Source organism: Rhopalosiphum padi, chromosome 4 (genome assembly GCF_020882245.1).
Source record: "Rhopalosiphum padi isolate XX-2018 chromosome 4, ASM2088224v1, whole genome shotgun sequence".
NCBI lineage: Eukaryota > Metazoa > Arthropoda > Insecta > Hemiptera > Aphididae > Rhopalosiphum > Rhopalosiphum padi.
In genome coordinates this window covers 32,528,002-32,552,785 of record NC_083600.1, presented here as the reverse complement: position 1 = coordinate 32,552,785, position 24,784 = coordinate 32,528,002, and the positions used below count along the sequence as shown (strand labels likewise).

The following is a 24,784-nucleotide window of genomic DNA, read 5'->3' as shown; positions in this document are numbered from 1 at the left end:
GTCATTGATTTTATCGGACGCTGTGTACTTCTTAGTGGATATCATCGGTCAGTATAGTATCTTTTGCAAATTAATATTTATATATCTTAAAATCAAAGTGAACACTAAAAAATCACTCTTCTGATAAACTGAAACCAATTTGAATTTATGATATCCAATTATGGATATTTTTCCAACCTACTAATATCAACAAAAATCAAACATTTTAATTCAAATGATACTCTCCATTAATATCTTTTTTATTCGACTGTACAAAATGGCACCATAACAAACGCCTACACTCCAATCTTTATATAACCTTCGCAATACCTAACCTAATCATCTCAGAATTGTCTATCTCCACTATTCCTTGTGATACTAGAAGGCGACCAAAATGAAATTGGTGTCATGGCCTATTGATTGACTAATTTAACGTAGTCTTATTGTATTGTTTTTATCATGGTATAGTTTTTAAAATGTTTGTTAAAATAAACAACAGGTAATTATACATTATTTTGGTTATTGTTATTAACTTAGGAATAAACAAGATAATGCTCCCATGTCCTTACATATTTTACAGTTCCGCAACGACTCCATTTTTCGTAAACAATTTATTAAAAATTTAAATGGAATACTCAATTTCCGATTATATTTGATACAAAATAAATATGTTAAATGTAAATCTGGATAGAACAAGAAACAGTCTACACATATAATTTGAATATTTTATAATGGTTTTTTATATGTTTTTCAACTTATAAAAAATCAAAATGCTAACGGAAAGCCAATTTGATTTTTTATGAGCATTTAAAGTTCAAATTTTTACAACAGTTGGTGATTAGACTGATTACACTATGTAAGAACTATTTCTTTTCAAAAGATTTTTTTTTTTATCATAATTCATAAATAAATAACCAGAAATATTTTAATTTTTTAAAAAATGTTTAAACTATTATTTTTATTATATGTAATTAATTATCTAATTTTTCGCTATTCCTAGGCATGCAAAATTTCAATTTTTTTTAGATATTTTTTATAAGTTTTAAATTTTGTTTTTCTAACGTGGTCAAATGCATTTTAGATGTGAATTTTAAACCGCTGTATCAATGCGGCATCTACTCAATAAAATCAATTTTTTCATGAAGTAAATATACTGAATCATTAAGATTGTGCATTATAATGATAATTCGACGTATGGACAACCATTTTCTGAATACTATATTGTATATACTTAGTATAATTTATTACAAGTTATTTTTAACTACACATTCCTAATAAATTTCATGAATAAATAAATAAAAATTCATTATATTTGATATTATCATAACTAATTGTATTAATCGTCATTAATTTAATTGTATAATAAAACGAATGAAGTAAGTGTGCAGTGTCTGCATGTTTTACAAATAGTATAATGTATAAAAATAAAAACGATTTTTTTATAGGTTTTTATATTTCAGATTTAAACCTAATTTTTCATTCATAATATGGGTGTATTCAATGATGTGGTAGTGATAATGGTGTAAACGGGGAAGTAAGGAACCTTCTGAATCATAACTAAACATTTATATTTTTACCAAATTCTAATATTTATTCGCTTGGATTTAGTTCTCACTCTTATAATCAAGTACTTAATCAATTATTCTTAGATATCAGATACATAATACTAATTTATAATATGTACAAAAACTTAACAAATTTATTATTTAATCGTAAATATAATTACAATACTAGATGACAATCATATATAATTTAAATATTCAGCCCTTTTTAAAATCGCAAGTCCTCATTGTTTTATTGTTGTAGGCATCTAATATCATATGAAAGGATATGAACTGATCACCGTTACATCCACAACTTCCACCACGATCGACTAAATCTATATCCCTCCCTACCCATCCTGCTGCATATTGTCTTGCAAATACACCCTATAAATTATAGAAAAAAAAATTTTAATACTGTTAAACAGTATAGGTACCTATAGTTAGTAGTTAATGATAGTATGTTCAATACATTAATTATTACTTTTTCATAGAATGTTGTTTCATTGTCAGCACACCATTTACTTTTGATATCGGTTTTGCAATACTGTAAACAATAATATACAATAGTATATAATATTGATTATATTTTAAATAATTTAGTTACAGTTATATAACTTTACTGAAATACTAATTATATAATGTGTGAGAGATTTAAATATTTATTTAGATTAGGTTAGTTTTTTTTTATTTTAAAATTATTATTACCTACCGATAAAATAGTAAATTAGTAAATTATTTTCAGTTTGTTTATAACCAAAAAAAAAATACTCAACCATTTTTCCTGAATTTTTGCTCAATGATTCCAAACAATCCTCTCACGGTTTTCGTATTAATTTTAGCCTTCGATATTCTCTCTACCACTTTTGTAAAATAGATAATTATAATTTATTATATAACGACAAATAATATTTTAAACTTATCTTATAAATTGTATCAATGACTGCGCGAAGTAGCAATAAGAAATAAGATTACAGGTGAAATTAATACAAAACTCTATTTTTCAAAAAGGATGATATTATGTCATGCAGATATATTACTGCAAGTCTTATATGCGCTTTGTCACTAATAAAGTTGTATTTACAGACAACGTTACGTAGCTAAAATTTCTATTTTCAGATATTTCTATTTAATGTGTACTATATTGTTTAATGTCAGTTTTTATATTTGTTAATTCTAATACACATATTAATTACTATTTAGTAGTTGAATCCATTATTTTTTTTTTAATTTTCTTTTATTGAAAATAAAAACACACATATTGACACGATAATTTCTACCATTGCTTACTATGTACAAATTATAGGTTGATAGTTAGTATTATATGTAAGCATATGATGTATATTGATGACCATGGCTACATAATAGTACCCTTTGTTTCTGCCAAGGTCGTAGCCAGTGTTTGGAACATCCAGCTCCCTTTCAAAATATTATCGACAATCTTTTTAGAAGTAAGTAAGTACTTAGTAATTACTAATTAATGATTAATAACTCAAATAACGACTATACTTATTATTACATATTTTAAATACGTCGTTATAAATTTAATTTTTTTTTATGTAATAACTTAATAAGAATGATTAATATTACTTACTGTTTTTATTTCAACTTCATCCCCCTCTGAAAAAATCTTAGCTACGTCCCTGCCATCAACCCATTTAATTACTAATTAGTATTATATTTAAATATATACAAAAGGTATACAGGCTGCATAATAATCCTAATTGACGAACAATTTAAATTAAATACATTTGTATACCTGGTCAAATGATATTTCACAATGTAAATAATTCCGTTCATCAAAAATTATTGTCGTAGGAGTTATCATAAATTCTAAATACACTTTTTCCTTTGCGATTTTTGAGACGTTTAAAGAAGCACCAAATTCTTCCTGCAAAAATCATGGTATTTTTAATCATATTTTTGACTCAAATGTTTGATACAAATCTTACTAAGGTAATAATATTTGGATTATCGGAGTGCAAAGGAGTAGTTCCACCATTATATAATTCTTCAGAACAATCATTAAAATAATTAAATGTAATCAAATAGAAATCCATAATGTCATTTAGCTTTGAAAAGTCGAACCCTTTCACATAAAACATACTATATAGTTTACTCGTATATTAAACTGTATGTATATTAATTTTAAAATTAAATCTTAAAAATCATGATTAAGTATAATTTAAAACGATAAAGGTGCTAATAAAAGATATTCTCTATTTTATTAATACCAATATGATTTAAATACTTAATTTAATTACTTACATTCTGTTTCGTTTTTAATATATGTCATTGTTGAAGCTCTTAAATACAAACCAATTTTTATTTTTGGATTTTTATTCTTTATACATGCTACGTATGATTGAAATTCTATGTAGAAGTTGTCCTTAAATAAATAAAAAAAAACATATAATAAATAAACTATTACAAGTTATGTTAAATAATAATAGTAAACAATCATAACAATATATGTAAAGATGTAATAAATGTAATAATGTGTATGTATTAACTATTTATAAGTACCTAACGCAAGTAAATGAATATGCATTAGTTCATAGGTCCTCAGACTTATTTCATCAACTGCCCACTATGAAAATTAAAAATGTTCCAGTTCTCATAATGTTGTAAGTTTATCATTTGTAGTATATTTTAAAATTAGTAGCCTTTAAACCTTATATTACATTATTACCGCTGTAGATCTTTTTGAGAATTACTACAATAGTAGGTATAATTTGTTGTTAAATATATTGTACAATATATGATTTAAAAATTAAAATCATAGGAGGAATCTATAACAATTTTTTAGTCACAAGTCTAACTGTCTAAGGAGCAATTTGTTTATTCATTTTTGGTTCTGATAATTAAATTTACGTTACACCAATTTTTAATTAAAAGTAATATTAGAATTGTTCGATTATAGGATAAAAACGATTATTTCGCATCATATTTATTTATGCTTCGGTTATGAATTTACCCTCTTTGAAATTTTGTGTCAAAACTACTACTAGTTCTAAAATACCGAAACTTTATACTTTTTTTATAAATATATATTATTGATTTTATATAATTAATACTATTCTGAATTTACCAAAATATCTTGTTTATTCATAAACATTAAGAAGGAGTTTATTATTATTTTAAATATAATCAGTACTTACAGTTAAAACAGGGTAGTTTATTCCAGTCAAAATCAACCCCACTACAGGATATTCGTCAAGAAATTCTTTCAAATTTTGAGCTTCAGTTTCAATGCTATCATTAAAATTTTCAGATGTCCAAATACTTAAATTTAGTCGTCCATAAAATAAAAATACTTTAGAGCTAAAATTAGTTAGTGATTTGATGTTTTCTGTACAAAATCATAAATATATTTAAATTATTGTTAATACTAATTTGATAAAATTTGTTATTAATAGCGTATACATAATATAGGTTGTTTTACTTATTAATAGGTATCTACTTAAATGCTCTAAATACATTTAATTTATGTCTTATAAAAATAAATAGGTAATGTAAGGTATTATTAGGTATTATTAAGGATTATTAATCCCTTACATATACATATGTTTTTAAAAATATACCATGTGTAAAAATTGGTCGCTCATGATCTAAAATTAAATTAATTTTAATGACATAGGTACTCATTTTTGTTAGTGGAAAAGGGGATTACGGCTTTGACGAATTGACAACAATTAGGCCTCAATACAAGCAGATGCAATTTATTTTTCTGGTCGTTGCGTCATTCATTATTTGTAATTAAAATAACATTAAGTTATCAAAAAAACTAAAACTAAAATTTTAAATCTTTAGAGCTGTTCAAGATCTTATCGTCATCAATATTTTACCATAAGAACTACAATATACTATTATTTTAATATACTCATTGTAACTAGCTAATATTGTAATATTTTTTTACTTAAATCATCTGGAGAATAATTAGGTACGATTTTTGAATCGTCTGTACATGTTATTCCGTCATAGATATAAGACGTGCATTCATTCGTTGGTAATTTGCTTATTTCAAATGCATCAACGTAACATGCTGTATCGTTGGGATGGTGGTTACCTGAGTATCTACATGATGATTGACCAAGTTCTAAAATACAAATTTACAAAATTATTAAAGGTAATCATGAGTAGGATAAATCATCTCAGCTTCATCATTGAAACCAAAAATATGGATCCATGTCATTATAAATTTAAAGAAAATATGTTGTAAATTGCCTAGTTGAAACCAACTAAATTTAAACTATTTCAACAATACTCCGAAAACTTTAAGATATATATATATATATATATATATATACATACAATTTTATTATTATTTGTGTTAATTTGCCAACAAAGAAAATTGTGAAAGAAGACTCATTACTTAACATTTGGTATTACATTTATAATATGTATTTACAAACAACAATGTACTATAGAAATATGATTCAATAAAAAAATCATAATAATTTCATTGTTATTAAGTATTATGTCTTATAAAACAAAATAGTTCGATATATTTTATTTATTAATGTTTTAATAGGTTTTAAGGTTGGTATATTGTATTCTAATATACGACTACTGTTCAGGATGGGCCAAGAATTTGTTTTTAGACTGTACGTGGTTTTAATAATATGTGATTATTATATTCGTATTCTCAAAACTATCAGAGGAATTATTTGAATCCTTCCATACATTATTGTAGCCTGTAGGTGAATTTAAGTTTTTTATTATTCATCATTAGAGAACAGATCTTACAGTAATAAAAATACAAAATTGTAGTAATTGATTAACAAATATGTATAATATATATTTATTACTTATCTAGTTTTTGTAACAATGCAAAACTATATTTTCTTTGAGATTTAAAAATTTAGAGACAAGTTGGTTGCAAATGTTTATGTATTGAATGAATGAAATTTCCACATTAACTATAGTTATATTATATTATAATGTGATTGCATCATAAAAATAAATTTCTTTATGTACAATTAAATCCGTTTATTATTCATCATATAATGAAGTGTAACGTCCCTTCTTCACTAAGTCGTAACGTGTACTCACGTGTCTGTGGAAATTTATGTTTAAATATTAACTAGGTCTCGAGGAGACTCGACTTCGGCGAGTAATATTAACACTAGAGATCAGGGTTGCCTTATTTAAGTAAACACATGAGTATAAATATAACATATATTATTGGTATGACAGATAATTGTATGATAGATATTAGATAATGTATAATAGATATAAGATATAAATATACATATATATAAATATATTAATAGGATATGAATAGGGTTACCGATCTGGGTAGGTGTTAACGTGCCGTTACTGTAGTTATTCAATGGTGTCGGTGTCGTTATCACTGTCGGGTTCTTCTGCGTGTCGTACAATCCTGTCAAACACGCATCGGTCATAATTATAATATACACCAATCTGTGCCCAAAAACGTTTGGTCAGCAGTTAGTTCCACTCGCCATTTCTCACACTCGGAAATTTAGCGGCGCGTGTCCTACTTAAAGAGTAATGTACGATAGACGGCAATCGTTACAAAAGTATATCGTTGTTTGTATTTGTATTTACCAAAATAATCTTCTGTTATGCCATTAGCCAACATGTGTAGATGTAATGTAAAAAAAAAAATGTTAACCATTAAACTATTCATTTTATTATTTAAAATTTAAAAAACATTTTATAGGAAATGTAAACACACTAAACACGTTCGTTTTAGATGTATAGTTATTTTAATTATCAGTTTTAAAGGTACCTTTTGGCAGGTATTTGAATAATAGTTTTTACACTTATTCACAGTTGTATACATAAATATATAATAATTATGGGACATTTATCTAAATAAAACGGTTTGTTAGTAGTAGAGTGTACTATAGTCATTAATTCAACAATATTGTTTTTATTGTTACTAGATTTATGATTTATATTGTTTATATATTTAAATGTATTTATATGAGTATTATATACCTACCAGAAGCATAATAATTTTCATAATGTTGAAGAGATGATTTTACAAAATAATTATTGTATTTCTATTCGCCTATGACATATAAAATCAAACAATATACATAGGTTTAACATATTATATTATAAAACAATATATTGAAATAAAGGATATAGTACTAAATAGGTAAGTAAATACATATATTAATGATTTTATTCTGTGTGGCAAGTAAGAACGTTAAATAATAAGTTAATAGATAACAAACAATAATATGTTTTAACTGTTTAAATTAAAATTATAATACGTCATAAAGTATAAACAGTAAACGCCATTCATTTAAATGAAGTACTTCAATTTTTTTTTATTTATCACTTGGGTCATACATAATAATATTGTAATAATATGACTCAAGGTAAGCGGTCATTTTGTAAGGTACATTGTTAAAACTGCATAACGCACACTTTGTACGGTCAGATAAAAATTTAAGTTTAAGAATACGGACACTTTGTACTATTTATATACCTACATAAAGTTTATAATATATTAATGTCTATAGTTATTATTTTACTTATCAGTAAGTACTCTGCATTATCTGCGGAATAGGGTGGCAGGGCATCTACGGATAATTAACAATTACCAAAAACAAAAACTAAAAAGTATTAATATGTATTAAACAAGCGTATTGTATTTTACGTCGTTATCAAGTAATTGGCTATCACAACCCAATTAAATCGATAATTATGTATAATCTAAAGATATATTTATATTTTTTTTTTTGTATACATATAGGTATGTAGACGATTCCTCGGAAGACAACGGATAGTCTGATTGTGGATAATCAAGAGTACACTGTATAATATATAATGTGAAAATTGAATATAAAATATTAACTACATTACAAACGTTATCAAATATAGTAAAATAACTACAAGTCAAAATAATCATTAGATTTTAAGAACCCTTCAACAATTTTCACAAAAATAGTTAATTTATATAATATGTAATAAATTTAATAATATTTTTAATAATAAGAAATATACTATAGTTATTTAAACTTACACAATAAAGAAATAACAATTCATTATTTGTATAGTAGGTAGGTAATTACTGGTTCTATATGATTTGTAGAAATTTAGAAGATTTACCAAATAATATTTAAACTTAAAAACATTATTAATAAAATTGTTCATGACTTCAGACTTATTTATATTATTTATGTATATAATAGTACAAAGTGTCCGCGTTCTGCAATCTAAAGTTTTACCTGACCGTACAAAGTGTCCACGTTTTGCACTTTTAATGATCAACCGTACAAAATGACTTAGAACGATGACCCTAGTATTACAATAAAAAATGAACATTTTATTAAAAGTTTCATTAGCTAGCAGCTTGGACCATTAGGTAAATGTTTGTTTCAAATGAATTATTATATCAGATATTATTCATTTGTTTATTTTAATTTTTATTACTTGACAAAAAATAAATAAATAATTGGTCTTAACTAAAATTCAAAAGATTATTAAATATGGCTGATTTACCGTGTGTATTATTTTTTAAATTAATTAGAAAAACGATTATAGTGGGAAAAACGCCCACTGATTCATCTCAAATAAATTTCATTCAACGATCATATACATAATGACTATCAATCACCCTTGAATCAATGATCATTGTATTTTTGTTTTAGAAATAAATTAGTTGATACTGTTATATTACGTTAAGTTAACATTGTATTTTAAGATAATGTCATACTCACACAATTGTAATGTATTTCCAGACTCCCTGCTAACTTCAATTAAATAAAAGTAAAGAAAAATTACATTGAACGAAATCAAAATTATTTTACATTAATATAAGGAGCTCAAATTACTGATAATTAATTTAAAATAATATTGATGAATTATATATTTTGAAGTATATTGTCTCAAAAAAGCACTAAAATAATAAAAGACTCCATAATAACATTATATCATATGTTTAACACTATATGAAAGTCTGAATAATTATGATTTTTTTATCATTTCAGGGATATCACAATGGATAAATCCTCACGGGACATCTTGTACATTTAGCAATACAATATTTTTTTTCTTAATTAATATTTTATTATATAGTCGTATTTTACATACTGTTTGATTTTATAGATCTTATAAATAAGTTATTACATTTTATGCGGAACTACAAAAACACAATTGTCTTCATTATTTATTACCACAAATAAAATGACAATTACAAATTCTAAATTGTTGAAAACTATATTAGTCTGCTATAATATAATATATTATAACTTAATTTTAAAATTTCTGTGAGAATAAATAACAATATTATGAAAATAATTATAATTATTATAACAAATTAATAATAAATGTCATTATTATGTTTATTTCTAAATGTGTGTTTACAATACAACTGCAGTGAACAATTGCCAATTTTTTTATTTCAAATAACAAATGTGTAACTACGAGTATATCATAATTAACCATGCAAAAGAAACATGTACATCATACTATGTCATACACTCATACATGATATCTACTAGCGATGTAACTATTGGTTTTACTGAAATTCTTGTGTCATTACGTAACTAACTTAACTTAACATTTAACAACGTTGTATAATAAAATGTGCCTAATTGGAGGAAGGAATTTTATCAACAATATTTTGAAACGTTAAAAAACTATTTAACACAAGCTCCGGTGTTTCAATACCCAAATTTCTCAAAACCTTTCAATTTTACTTGCAGTGCAATAAATGATAATTTATGGTATTGGTTGTATTCTTTCACATGGATTTACAAAAAGGACCTGCCAATGCGGCATTACTTTATGAGTTCATAAAAGTATAAAAAAACATAATGTATGTATATATATATATATACAACATACTATAACTGACGTTTGACACAGAACTTTCTAGTATATTACAGTGAATCAAAATCAAAATTGGACTACAATATTTCAACAGTATCATGGATCGTAGCACGTTATTGTGGTTATTCAATTTGAAGGATCATGGTCGCTGGATCTAAATTTTTAAGTTGGTTTTTGAAATTAGATGAACACTTTTATACAATCTACTACATTTTTCTTCAAGTTAAATTTTACTTATAATAAAATTAATCTAGATATTTTGAAAATGTTATTTTATATAATAAGTTTTTCATTATTTGAGCGAATTTTGTAAAAATTGAACATCAAATACATAAAAAATAAATTTGTGTTTATTTATTTTTAATATTTTAGAAAATATATAAGAACAATTTATGTGGAACTTGAATACAATTTTCATAAATTTTGATCTAATTAACGTATATATTTTGTCGTTTATAGAAAAAAATCTAAACACAATTGAAAATGAAAATATCAATAAAAAATAAAAATAAAAATAGTTTTATACGTATATCTATAAATAAACTCATTTAATCCTACTATTTTGTTATATTAAAATAATTATAAATTTTAAATCCCATCTTTTAGTTTATTGTCTAAGTGTAGTTGACACAATGGTTAATTAGTTGATTTTGAAAAAGATGTTATTAACCTAATACTTAAGTGAGTAACGAGTGGTCCTGGTTTACTGATTTAAACTTAATTTTATATTTTTATTATTCAAATTATTAATTTCTAACCAAATAATATATTTTATTATATGTGGGGTAAGAACTAAGAATTATGTATCAATTTATACTATAAAGTAACACAATGATATATGTTAAAAGCGTGCTATATAAAACTTAATTTAATTTACGTATGTAATTGAAAAAAACTTTCCCACAGTCTATTTTAGGTATAGTTGAACTATAAACTTAATAACTATGCATAAATGTATAAATACTTTATTTGATTATTTTTGCACGTTATTTTGTTGTTTTAAATAGAATCTTAGATCATATTTGTAATATTATTATTTATTGTTATGAGAGAGAGTGTTGTGAGAATAAATCTTACTGTACAAACAGCAATAGGTACGTATTACGTTTTAAGTTAACAACTTTGTGATTTGTTTAAGTGTTTATTAATAATTATTGTATTTTATTTTTTATTAACGGATTTTCTCATACATTTATTAATGTATTAAAATTACTGTATCAATTGATTTCAAGGATACATTTCAAATGAGAAATTTGTTTTTGCAAAAAAATATGAAAATAAGCAAATGACCGAGTTTAATTTTAAACTAAAAATGGTTAAAAGAAAAATAAACGTTGAGGTACATCTTTTTCACTTCACTTATAACTAGGGCCCGGATTTTTATGCAAATGCATTTTCTTTTATATTTGACGTATAATAATTCTGATTAAATATCTTGACGTTTCGTTAAACGTAGATTCTACTGTTAATTTTTTTTTGCATATTTTTGCATATTTGCATAAAAATGCATAATAATTGCATATTTCGGGGTAATTACATACAATGTGCATATTTTATAAATACTTAATAAAATATTTTAAATTATACTCAAAGTTTGATACACGAGTACTTGCCGATTTTTCCCGATTGCCGACGTTCCTGACAAATATAATTCGACCGAATAAAACAAAATGTAGAAAATAAATTGAGTGAAGGAGAACGAGGTATTGAATTTGCTAAAGTCAAACTATCGGAAATATTATCAAAAAATCCCGGATTATCACAAATAAAAAAAATTTCTGAAATTATAAGCGGAGAAATAAGAAACGATGATGAAGACCTTGCAGAGTTGTCACCAGAAGATATTTCTTGTTTCAAATACGCACCCATTATGTCAGCAGATGTGGAAAGAAGTTTTTCGAAATACAAGGTTAGGTGCTTCGCGACAATCGTAAAAGTTTTCAATTCAATAATTTAAAAGCACATTTTGTTACATCATATGTTGCTACTTATTCAAAAATTAATACACATTTAAAAAAATTATGTTTAAATTGTATTTTTTTTTCACTTATTACTATACTTTTAAATTTTTTTTAAATTTTAATTTTTTAAACAATAATTTTTTTTTGCATATTATTTGCATACTTTTGAATTTTTGAGTGCATATATATGTGCATATTTAACTAAAATTTTTGCATAAAAATCAGGTCCCTACTTATAACTTTAGGGAAACTTTTCAGCACAATTTCTTTGAAATTTGAAATAAAATAGTTTATAGCATTTATGTAAACACATATCTAAGATTCTCATTATAATAATACAATGATACGTGACCTACCTAGATTATCTATAATTTAGGAATATCATCTGAAATATTTTAATAATTGCGTTCGCGTATTAAATTTCACGTGATCCCAAAATATTTTGTGCGTGTATTTTAAGTTCAGAAATTTCCATTATATTATTTTAAATTATATAATAAGAAATAAATAATAGTTTATATAATGAATTTACAACACCATACAATCTGTCTGATAGTATATAGACGCATTTTATGCCACTCCTGGATTTTGGATACCTGTTCCGAACAGATCATTTTGCAACCTGTCTCATTCGATGATTTATTTAAATCTCCCCGTCAATGTCTTAATCTGCTAAATTCTTCAAATTCTACCAAATAGAGTTATATCATTATACTGACACTACTGATAACTAACTGCATGGCAATAATTATTACTCTATTATTACCAGCAATAACAATATTATCATAGCAACAGAAACTCTAAATCAGGAACAACAGAGTACTGCTAATTATACTTTAAAAAGCATATTACTTCTACTTATTATATTACTCTTACTATATTTATTAAAGGCGTCATTGATTTTATCGGACGCTGTATATTTCTTAGTGGATACCATCGGTCAGTATAGTATCTTTTGCAAATTAATATTTATATATCTTAAAATCAAAGTGAACACTAAAAAATCACTCTTCTGATAAACTGAAACCAATTTGAATTTATGATATCCAATTATGGATATTTTTCAAACCCACTAACATCAACAAAAATCAAACATTCCAATTCAAATGATACTCCCCATAAATATATTTTTCATTCCGACTGTACAAAATGGTACCATGACAAACTCTTATACTCCAATCTCTATAACCTTCGTAATATCTAACCTAATCATCTCAGAAATGTCTATCTCCACTATTTCTTGTGATACTAGAAGGCGACTAGAATTAAATTAGTGTCATGACCTACTGATTGACTAATTTAACGTAGTCTTATTGCATTATTTTTAATATAATCAAACATTTTGGTCATAGCAGTTTATAGTGACTTATTTAATGGTTTACACAAAGAACATCTATTGTAAAAAAAAAGCGGCTATCTTGTTTTCGTTTTTTTTTATTTTCAGCATCTTAAATTTCAACTAAATAAAATGTATACACAAATTGTCTATAATCAAATAAATTTAAAAATTTTTATCATATTTAAATCCATTTTGTATTAGTCCATAATGATATTAGTCAAACATTTTTTTTCAAAAAATGTTATAAATACGTTATGACTTATATTGCCATTATTTCCATTTAAAATCTGTGAATTAGAACGATTTCGACATCCTTGACTACAGTTTTCATTAATATATTAATATAGTTACATAAATTTATAACTTGCAAGTATAACTATAGGTACCTCTAAAACTTAATCTCCCACATTTTTAAGCACAAAATGTTTCATCTACGAATTTTTGTTATGGCCATTTTAAATCATATTTTTAATTCATAATATGGGTGTCCTTAAGGATATGTCAGAGATAAAGGTGTAAAAAAGGGAGGGTTCCCCTGACTTCTGAGTCATAACTAAAATATTTGTAAAATAGCCGGGAAACCATATCAGAAGAATTAAACAATTATTTTTTTCACCAAAATCTAATATTTATTGCGTTTGGATTTAGTGCTTACTCTTATAATCAAGTGCTTAATCAATTGCTTTTAGATATCAGATATATAATAATACTAATTTGTTATAAGTAGGTATAATACAAAACTATACATACAAAAATCGGTAATCAGAAAAAAATCCACCGAAAAATGTCACGGGAAAATCCAATTTATTTATTAAAAATATTAGTTACCAATTAGTATTATATTTATATACAGACACAACGTATCAATAATAATCCTAATTTTAAATTAAAAACATTTGTATACCTGATTAAATGATACTTCACAATGCCTATACTTGAAACGATCTTTATAATTTACTGTAGGAGTTATTACAAATTCTAAATAAACCTTTTCCCTTGCAATTTTTGAATCGGTTAACGAAGCACCAAATTTTTCCTGGAAAAATCATTGTTTTTTAAATAATATTTTTGACTCAAGTCTTTGAAACAAATCTTACTAAGGTATAAATATTTGGATCATCTGAGTTCAAAGGAGTAGTTCCGCTATCATATAATTTATCAGTACAATCATTAAAGCCATGAAATGTAATCAAATAGAAATCAATAGTGTCATTTAGCTTTGAAAAATCGAACCCTATCACACAAAACATACCATATAATTTACTCGTATATTAGACTGTATGTATATTTATTTTAAAGTTAAATCTTATGAATCATAGTTAAGTATAATTTAAAACAATAATGATGCTACTAATGATATTCTCTATTTTATTAATATCAATTTGATTTTAATATTTAATTACTTACATGTTGTAGCATTTGTAAGCACTATCATCGTTAAAGCTTTAATATAAAAACCAATTTTTATTTTTGGATTTTTATTCTTTATGCATGTGACGTATGATTGAAATTCTATGTAGAAGTTGTCCTTAAATAAATAAAAAAAAACATATAATAAATAAACTATTACAAGTTATAATAATAGTAAACAATCATAACAATATTATGTAAAGATGTAATAAATGTAATAATGTGTATGTATTAACTATTTATAAGTACCTAACGCAAGTAAATGAATATGCATTAGTTCATAGGTCATCAGACTTATTTCATCTACTGCCCACTATGAAAATTAAAAATGTTCCAGTCCTCGTAATGTTGTAAGTTTATCGTTTGTAGTATATTTTAAAATTAGTAGTCTTTAGACCTTATATTACCGCTGTAGATCTTTTTTGAGAATTACTACAATTGTAGGTATAATTTGTTGTTAAATATATTGTACAATATATGATTTAAAAATTAAAATCATAGGAGGAATCTATAATAATTTTTTTGTCACAAGTCTAACTGTCTAAGGAGCAATTTGTCTATTCATCTTTAGTTCTGTTAACTGCAATGTATTAAATTGATGTTACGCCAACTTTTAATTAAAAGTAATTATGAAATTATTTGACAACAGGATTATAATGAAGAATTCTATTGAATCAATTTGTTTATGCTACGGTTAAAAATTTACCCCCTTTGAAGTTTTGCGTCAAAACTACTACTAAATCTAAAATAACAAAAATATATACTTTTTTTAAATATATATTAATGACTTTAATAATTTATACTATTCTGACTTTATCAAACTATATTTATACATTTAAACGGAATTGGCTATTATTCTTAATATTATCAGTACTTACAGTTAAAACAGGGTATTCTATTCCAGTCAAAATTAACCCTGCTATAGGATATTCGTCTATGAATTCTTTCAAGTTTTGAGCTGTAGTTTCAATGCTATCATTAAAATTGTTGGAAAACCAATCATTTACATTTAGTCCATAAAATAAAAACACTTTAGAGCTAAAATTTGTTAGTAATTTGATGTTTGCTATAAAAAATCATAACTTTACTTAAATTATTGTGAATGATAATTTTAAAAATGATTTTTATAAAGTATACATAATAAAGTTTGACTTATTGATAGGTATCTACTTAAATTCTCTAAATAAATTTAAGTTAAATATAAGTCTTACAAAAATAAATAGATAATATAAGGTGTTTAATAAAATCATAAATTTTTAATTCTCAATTTCATTATTAAAATAAATCATATAGTGGCAATATAGTCATATTTTTTTTAATGTTTACCTACACAATTTTTGAACCATAATAATTTATGTTACCTATATCAAGCTCTTGTATTATATTTTTAAAAACCAACACTAATTCGTATAGTTAGTTAAAACTATAAATAACACAAGTTAAATAACCATAAATTAGAATAAATCTGTCAATTTTTAAAATCTATTAGCTTTATTCATAAATCAATACCGTATTATTAAGTCAATACTATGGTAATAAACTAATGAATTACATTATAATTTATCTTATATTAATAATAATACTTAATTCATAGTGTGTGTAGAAAAAAAATTTATTCTGAGTGGAGACAGAGTTTCAGATTTATTTTTTTTGCAGAAATATGAAAATGAATGGGGGAAGATTATTAATCCCTAACATATACATATTTTTTTTATGTATGTATTTAAAAATATACACTATGAAATCATTGGTCGTTCAATATATAAAATTAAATTAATTTTAATGATTTATAGGTACTCATTTTTCTAGTTGAAAATGATTACGACTACGAAGATTTGACATCAATCAGTCTACAATTTATTATCACGGTTGTCTTGTATTTCAATATTTTTAATTAAAATAATGTTAAGCTAGCAAAATAACTAAAACTAAAATTGTATTCCTTTAGAGCTGTTCAAGATTTTATTTTAAATATTTATTTTATTATAACAACTATAATATATCGTTATATTAATATAATATTATGTACTAGCAACTAGGTAAAATTGTAATATTTTTTTACTTAAATCATCTGGAGAATAATTAGGTACGATTTTCGAATCGTTTGTACATGATATTCCATCATAGACATAAGACGTGCATTCATTCGTTGGTAATTTGCTTATTTCAAATGCATTAACGTAACATGCTGTATTGTTGGGATCGTGGTTACCTGAGTATCTACATGATGATTGACCAAGTTCTAAAAGAGAAAAAATATATATACCAAAATATTTGATCTATTATTTAAGGTAATCATGGGTAGGAATAGGAAAAATCATCTCAGTTTCATCATTTAAACCAAAAATATGGATGCATGTCATAAAAAATGAAAGAAATATAGGTTTTACTTCGGTCTGTACCATGGATTTCAATAGTATATTACATAAGAAACCAATTGAATTCAAACCTTTTGATTAATATACCGAAAACATGAAGATATACAGAATGATTATTTTATCATTGAACATTTATTATTGAAAAAAGTGATGACTTTTTCAAAAATTTTAGTTTTACTCTTTTCTAAAACTATATAACATTTTCATTTTTTTCACCCTTATACTTAATAGAGAAATCACAATCACCTTTTTATTTTCAAAGGGCAACCTATGTTTAAAATGTCATAAAATAGAAGGGCTATATTTTTCATAAATTTTATCCTCAAAATTATTATTTTTCATTCAATTGTGAGTGAGTTATAACTGCTAAAAGTTGGGTGCTTTTAGGTTTTTAGGTGTTCGTCTTACATGTTATTATGGCTGTTAGGAGTTGATTTCAATGTTATTGTTATCTAAATTAGATATGGAAATGCATATGCTATTGATGGTTCGACGTAATAACTACAGGTATAATATTCATCACTGCGTCGATAGTCATTTAGTCATTTTATAGCGAGTTAATAACATATAAAAATATGTACTTCTTATTATTATTATATATTACCCGTGTGATAATTGTTTTTTAGAAACAAAAAGTATTATAAAAACCAAAAACCACCCAACTTTAAAATGCTATATCTCGTTAAAAAATGAACAAAAAAAAACAATTTAAACGATAAAATTCATAAAAAAAAGGTGGGCAAGTAAATATTGCTCTGCTGTATAATAGAGATGGAGAGTAGGTCGCTATAATGGATGTGTTAAATTTGAATGCAATGACAGGAATCATTGTATACGAAAAACGATTCTGAACGGAGTTGATTTGTCAGTCTAGGATAATTAGTAGGATATATTAATATATTATATTATATCCACCTAGTATTGGGTTTTTTAATCTTAGGTATAAATCACTAAATATTATGCATTTTCGACTTCAAAATCTCTATCAAATTTTCGCAATTTTGACATATCTCGTAAACATTTTAACTTTAAATGGTTATAAACAAAAATTGTGACTAACGATTTTTGATTTTTTTTTTTTTTTTAGTACGATAAGTGCAACTTATAATAAAGCTTTTAATACATTTTTTTATAGGCATTTCAAAAAAAAAAACTTAGAAAAGTCGAAAATGTCAATTGTCTATAAGTAGCATAAAAAAAGTCAAAATATTTTGAAAATGTAATCGTAAATATTTACAATGATTCATTTTTGAGTTACAGTAAAATAAGAAATATATATATAAAGATTAGTAAAATAGTATGTATAATGTATAAAGAAACATCACTTATTTAATTCTTGTAACAATGCAAAACTATATTTTCTTTGATATTTAAAAATTTGGAAACAATAATTTGGTTGCAAATGTTTTTGTATTGAATGAATGAAATGTTCACATCAACTACAGTAAGTTATATTATACTATAATGTATAAATAAAAAAATAAATACAAGACTTACAACAATGTAAGTTAAATTATTTTTTAAATAAACATTTTCCATATTAATCACTTCGAAAGCGTATCATATTTTTGTTATTGTTGGATATCGACAAAAATTCAGAATAAATCCAAAACTATAAAATATTTACAAAATATACTAAAAATGTACACTAATTTACTAAGTATGTAAAAATATATATTTACACACGAATATGTAAAAGTTTATGAAAAAAAGGAGCTTAATTCAATTAAACAGATTTTGGTAATATATGGTAGTATAAGGTCTATGCATAATATAAGGTTAATGGGTATAAATAGATATAAATATCATACATATATTTTTAATAAAATTAAAAATATATTATTATAACAAAAATCTATAATTACAAATATAAAAGCTCATTATTCATCATAATATAATAAAGTATATTTTTGTTTGTATTTTTATTTACCAATATTATCTTCTGTAATGACATTGACCAATAGGTATATATGTAATATAAAAATAAAAATGTTAACCGTTAAACTATTCATTTTATTGTTTGAAATTTAAACAACAATATGATGGGAAACTGAAACATTATAAACATGTTCTTTTTAGATGTATTGTTATTTTATTATTAGTTATACCTTTTGGTAAGTATTTGAATAATAATTTTGACAATTATTCGCAGTTGTATACATAATTAAAAAATAATTATAGAGCATTTATCTAAATATTACTGTTTGTTAGTGGTATAATTCTATACTAATTAATTGATTAATATTTTTTTTTTATTGTTACTAAATTTATGATTTATATTATTGATATATTTATATTTATTTATATGGGTATTATATACCTATCAGAAGTACAATACTTTTTATAATGTTGAAGAGATGATTTAACAAAATAATTATTATATTTCTATTCAACTGTAATATATAAAATCAAACATTTTATATATAAAATATTATATTACACAACAATATATCGAATTAAAGGATTTAGTGCTAAATAGATAAGTAAATGTATCTATTAATGATTTTATTCTAAGTGTGGAAAGTAAGAAAAGTGCTTTTTTTTTTAAAAAAAGCATGAATATGATATCTTTATTATTTCAGGAGATATTGCAATGGGTAAATCCTCGTGGGACACTCCGTACCTAATATAGGAATACAATAATTTTTTTTCAAATAATGTTTTATTATATTATCGTATATTTATGTACTCTTTTTTTTTATAGATCTTGTAAATAAGTAATTGTATTTTATAGGAAACAATAGAAACACAATTTTTTTTATTATTCGTTACTACGACTAAAATAATAATAAATATTGCTAAATTTTTGAATATTATATTAGGCTGCTATAATATATAATATATTACGATTATTTTAAAACTGATGTGAGAATGAACAACAGTATTATGAAAATAATTATTAATTATTATGATAAATTAATAATATATTGTGTTTGTTTCTAAATGTGTGTTTACAATACAACTGTGAACAATTAAAAAATATTTTTTTATTCAAATATAACAAATGTGTTATAATCTATATCGTTAATATCGACGTTAAATAAACATGTAAATCATGTTTGTTTAATTTATTTTTGTTCGCCATAATAGTAAATTTTACAGTTTATACAATAAAATAAATAGTTTATCGCTTTATATTTTTATTGTTTTATCACATAATCTACCTTCTAACAATGTAACTATTAGATATACTGCAATTTTTGTGTCACTATGTAGTTAACTTAGCTTAACCTTTAACAACGTTGCATAAGAATATGTGTCTAATTGGTGGAAGGGATTTTATCAACAATATTTTGAAACGTTAAAAAACTATTTAACATAAGCTCCGATATGTCAATACTCAGTTTTCTCAAAATCTTTAAATTTAACTTTCAGTGCAATATGAGTATTCATGGTATATAAAAAGGACCTAGCTGCTAATAGCATATGCGTTCGGAACATTTAAAAATCATTTATATACAATATACATGATATAACTGAAAGAGTATTTCCAGTTTAATTTAGTGAATCAAAAATTTTAGTTCTTAAATTATTGGACTACAATTTCAACAGTTTCAAGGATCGTAGCACGTTATCGTGGTTATTCAATTTGAAGGATCCTGGTCCCCGGAACAAAATTTTCAAGTTGGTATTTGAAATTAAATGAAAACTATAATATAATCTATTACATTTTTCTTCAAGCTAAATTTTACTTATAACTAAATCAATCTTGATATTTTGAATATGTTATTTTATATAATAAGATTATCATGATATTGAATTATATGAATTGAACTTAAAATGTATACAAAATAAATTTGTGTTTATATATTTTTAATACTTTATAAAAGATATGAGAACAATTTATGTTGAATCTTGAATACAATTGTTATGAATTTTGACCCAGCTAGTGTATATTTTTTTGTTGTCAGTTATAAAATAAAAACTAAAGACAATTATAAATTTAAAATATTAACAAAAAAAAATTAAAAAAAAAAAAAAATAGTTACATACGTATATCTATAAATAAACTCATTTAAATACAGTAGACGCCGCTTATAAGACTCACGGATATAAGGTTCAGTCGCTTATTAAACTCAAAATCCTTTGGAACGGTCGGGACGTATCAAAATACATTTAAAAAAAATCGGTTATAACTCAAATTTCGTAAAATAAATAGTAGAAAATAAACTTTTTTGGTTATAATTTAGAAATAAATTGGTATTGAAAAATTAAATAATATTCGTGTTGATTATTTCTAGTTTCTGTTAGTACCTTATAACGTGTAATAATTTTTATCGCAGGTGAAAGTTTACATTTATCGCAACGATTATCGTTATTATAGTGAGGTATCTGATTATCTGGCGGCTGCACAGTTGATGTAATTACGGGTACATAAACACACATACGTACACAAATAATTTTTCAAAATAAAAAATAAATACATTATACATACACCCTTTATAATTTTTTATTAATTTATAATTTTTATAATATTTTTATAAGTAATATTTACCTATTATAATTTTAGTTTTTTTTTATCAGGATTATTAAATTTATTCAATAACAAGTATGTAATATGTAATATGTGTTAAAATAATAAAATTAAAGCAAAATATTTAGTAAAATAAAATTTATAAGTACGTCATTAATTTTTTTTTTCCACTTCGCCTATAAGATTCATTCGGTTATAAGATTCACTTTGTGCTAGTCCCATAAACGGCGTCTACTACATTTCTATTTTGTTTTACTATAATAATTATGAATTTTAAATCTCATCTTCTAGTTTATTGCCTAAGTATAGTTGACACAATGGTAAATTATTTGATTTTGAAATAGTAGCTACTAACTTAAATGAGTAACGACTTGGCGTTAACTTGAACTCAGTCATATAAGTCACTCTTGTCTTGGTCTCCTGACATATTTCTGAAATAGTAGACACGTGGGAAAATTAGTTAGCTTAGGTCAACTGTCTCTAACACTAATATATGTTTGTTTAAACTGAACAAAACATGGATATAAACGTGATTCGGTACATTAGTAGAAATAGAAATAATATATTTAAGGTTCTAAATATATAGGCACCTAATAAATAATTGCATAAGTTTGATCAATATATTATTTATTATCAAAATCATCTATATAAAAGCACTTTGAATTTGTACATGTTAGGTTACATGTAGGTATATCATTTTATAGTTTCTATTTAGGGTAGAGTAGAAGATTATTATTAAACTATTATTCTGAGTATAATTTGTAGAAATAAAAAATAATAACTTTTAATTTATAATACATACTATACTATAATTGACTATTAGTGATTAACATTTTATATTATATTATACATGTTCGACAATCAAAGAACAAGTTAGGTATTTTAATAATGTCTAAAATAGAGAATTGTGAATAAGTTAAGGATGTGGAAAAAGCTAAATTTAAAAATTATTAAATCTACCACATCATTGTAGAGAAGAGTAAACAGTAAGCAGCTTAATTGAGACAAAGCTGGACAATGGAAAAGTATGAGTCGGAAATTACGAACATCAACCGGGGGATTACAAGGGTTAGGATGGCGGTGGATGGTGGTGGCAGGATAGATGAGTTAAAACCCAAATTACAATTATAGTTAATACGTTGATGGTTATTTCTTATACACATTGTTTTATATTAATACAATTTATAAAATATTACAGTATTATTTGTTTGCTCATCGGATGAACTTATACGTTAGCATATGATTTTAAATTACAATTTTTCCTATTGCTTATTTATTTTTTAAGAAGATAAGCAATGCACATGTTTCTAGATATAGAGATTTAGAGGATTTATAAAAGTATATTTTTATTTTCTGTGATCGAAACAATATTTTTTTAATAGGTAAGCATTATTAAAACATATAATCTAGGTAGATCATTGTTAGGTATACAATAAATTATACCCAAGACTTTACAAGTTATGGTTTGAAACACTCGATTATTTGGCCTCATCAGAATATGAGATACAAAATATATCATATTACTTTTTAATTACATTATACTATGACACAAACGTGTATGAAACATTAAAGACTTTTAAAAGTAGTAAACAAGAAAATACTATGTAGTAAGTACAAAGCACATAAAAATTACAACACATACACGAAAATGTTGATATTTTTATTTTGCAATACACACTTTGTATTTACATTTTACCTTTTGTTTAAATCAATTTTAAGAAAAAATAACGATTTTAATAAATACTTAAAATAAATAAATGTTTATATAATATTGTATAATTCATAATTACCATATCATACTTCATAATATGTATGGGTACACAAGAACTTATTCATTGGAGCCTATTATTTTCTCACAGAATAAATAAATAAATTGAAAACTTAAAAATATTATGTTCAGCTTGACTAGTTGATTTGAAACGAGTTTCTGAATTTACTGATCTAAATTAAATTTTATCTTTTTATTATTCAAATTATTAATGTCTAGCCAAATAAAATAAATGCGGGGTAAGCATTAAGTATCAACTTATACAATAATATATATATATGTAATACAATGGATATGTTGTGTACGCGTGCTATATAAAACTTAATGTAATTTATGTATGTAATTGAAAAAAACTTGCTCATAGTCTATTATATATATAGTTAAACTATAAATTTTATTGCAATGCATAAATGTATATATTTTTAATTTGATTATGTTTGGATGTTATTTTTTTCTCGAAAATACAATCTTAAATCATATTTTTAATTTTATTTTTGCAACTTGACTCATTCGATGATTTATTTAAATCTCTCTATCAATGATCAATCTGCTCAATTTTTCATAGAACCGGTAAGAATCAACTTATCAAAATAAGTAAAGTTAACATAAATAAAAATAATAATACCATATACAAATACTTCTAATCTAAAACTTTACCATATTAACTCACTACCGTAAATTTAATGAATACAAACACTTTTCCCCATCAAATCGGTTCTATATTTTTGTGACAGATAACTCTATTATTACCAGCAATAACAATATTATCGTAGCAACAGAAACTCTAAATCAGGAACAACAGAGTGCTGCTAATTATACTTAAAAAGCATCTTACAACTACTTATTATATTATTCTTACTATATTCATTAAAGGTGTCTTTGATTTTATCGGACGTCGTGCACTACCTCAAGGATATCATCGGTCAGTATAGTATCTTTTGCAAATTAATATTTATATATCTTAAAATCAAAGTGAACACTACTAATAACTGCATGGCAATAATTTACTATTTAAAACAAAATAATGCATAATTTACAATGCCTATCAGCTACAATCTGAGACTCTTATGTACGTTGTTATCAAAAAATTCCATAAGTTAACTCCAGAGGCTGGTAT

At 24.1% G+C, this 24,784-nt stretch overlaps 2 protein-coding genes and 1 long non-coding RNA gene across 6 annotated transcripts; 1 reads left to right on the top strand and 2 right to left on the bottom strand.

Moving 5' to 3' along the window:
- Positions 1–1,677: 1,677 nt before the first annotated feature.
- LOC132930687 (uncharacterized) lies at positions 1,678–7,271 on the bottom strand. Of its 4 annotated transcripts, none has more exons than XM_060996688.1 (9): positions 7,095–7,271; positions 6,814–7,026; positions 5,440–5,619; positions 4,682–4,872; positions 3,789–3,909; positions 3,473–3,609; positions 3,280–3,411; positions 2,005–2,067; positions 1,678–1,907 (listed from the first exon to the last, which is right to left on the bottom strand). In XM_060996688.1, exons 2-9 carry the CDS (start codon positions 6,926–6,928, stop codon positions 1,740–1,742), a joined length of 1,107 nt encoding a protein of 368 aa, XP_060852671.1. In that variant the 5' UTR covers positions 6,929–7,026; positions 7,095–7,271; the 3' UTR covers positions 1,678–1,739. The 4 variants fall into 4 exon arrangements, with proteins under 4 accessions (XP_060852671.1, XP_060852672.1, XP_060852670.1 ...); XM_060996689.1 differs by having other exon boundaries at positions 6,814–7,023; XM_060996687.1 differs by having other exon boundaries at positions 6,814–6,906.
- A 227-nt stretch (positions 7,272–7,498) lies between these two features.
- LOC132929605 (uncharacterized) lies at positions 7,499–10,648 on the top strand. The gene is made up of 3 exons (XR_009662124.1): positions 7,499–7,653; positions 9,494–10,323; positions 10,384–10,648. It is a non-coding gene; the product is annotated as an uncharacterized LOC132929605 (long non-coding RNA).
- A 3,286-nt stretch (positions 10,649–13,934) lies between these two features.
- Positions 13,935–19,508, bottom strand: LOC132929533 (uncharacterized). The gene is made up of 6 exons (XM_060994928.1): positions 19,356–19,508; positions 17,110–17,289; positions 15,926–16,113; positions 15,045–15,165; positions 14,735–14,871; positions 13,935–14,673 (listed from the first exon to the last, which is right to left on the bottom strand). Exons 1-6 carry the CDS (start codon positions 19,435–19,437, stop codon positions 14,524–14,526), a joined length of 858 nt encoding a protein of 285 aa, XP_060850911.1. The 5' UTR covers positions 19,438–19,508; the 3' UTR covers positions 13,935–14,523.
- Between the last annotated feature and the right edge of the window lie 5,276 nt (positions 19,509–24,784).

Coding starts and splice junctions, on each gene's coding strand:
- LOC132930687 (XM_060996687.1), bottom strand. CDS start 7,176: ATGAATAGTTTAATGGTTAACATTTTTTTTTTTACATTACATCTACAC. Junction 4,873..5,439: donor TTATTCTCCAGATGATTTAA/GTAAAAAAATAT, acceptor GATTTTGTACAG/AAAACATCAAATCACTAACT. Junction 1,908..2,004: donor AAACAACATTCTATGAAAAA/GTAATAATTAAT, acceptor TATAATTTATAG/GGTGTATTTGCAAGACAATA.
- LOC132929533 (XM_060994928.1), bottom strand. CDS start 19,437: ATGAATAGTTTAACGGTTAACATTTTTATTTTTATATTACATATATAC. Junction 17,290..19,355: donor CATTACAGAAGATAATATTG/GTAAATAAAAAT, acceptor TTTCTCTTTTAG/AACTTGGTCAATCATCATGT. Junction 14,872..15,044: donor GCTTACAAATGCTACAACAT/GTAAGTAATTAA, acceptor TTTGTGTGATAG/GGTTCGATTTTTCAAAGCTA.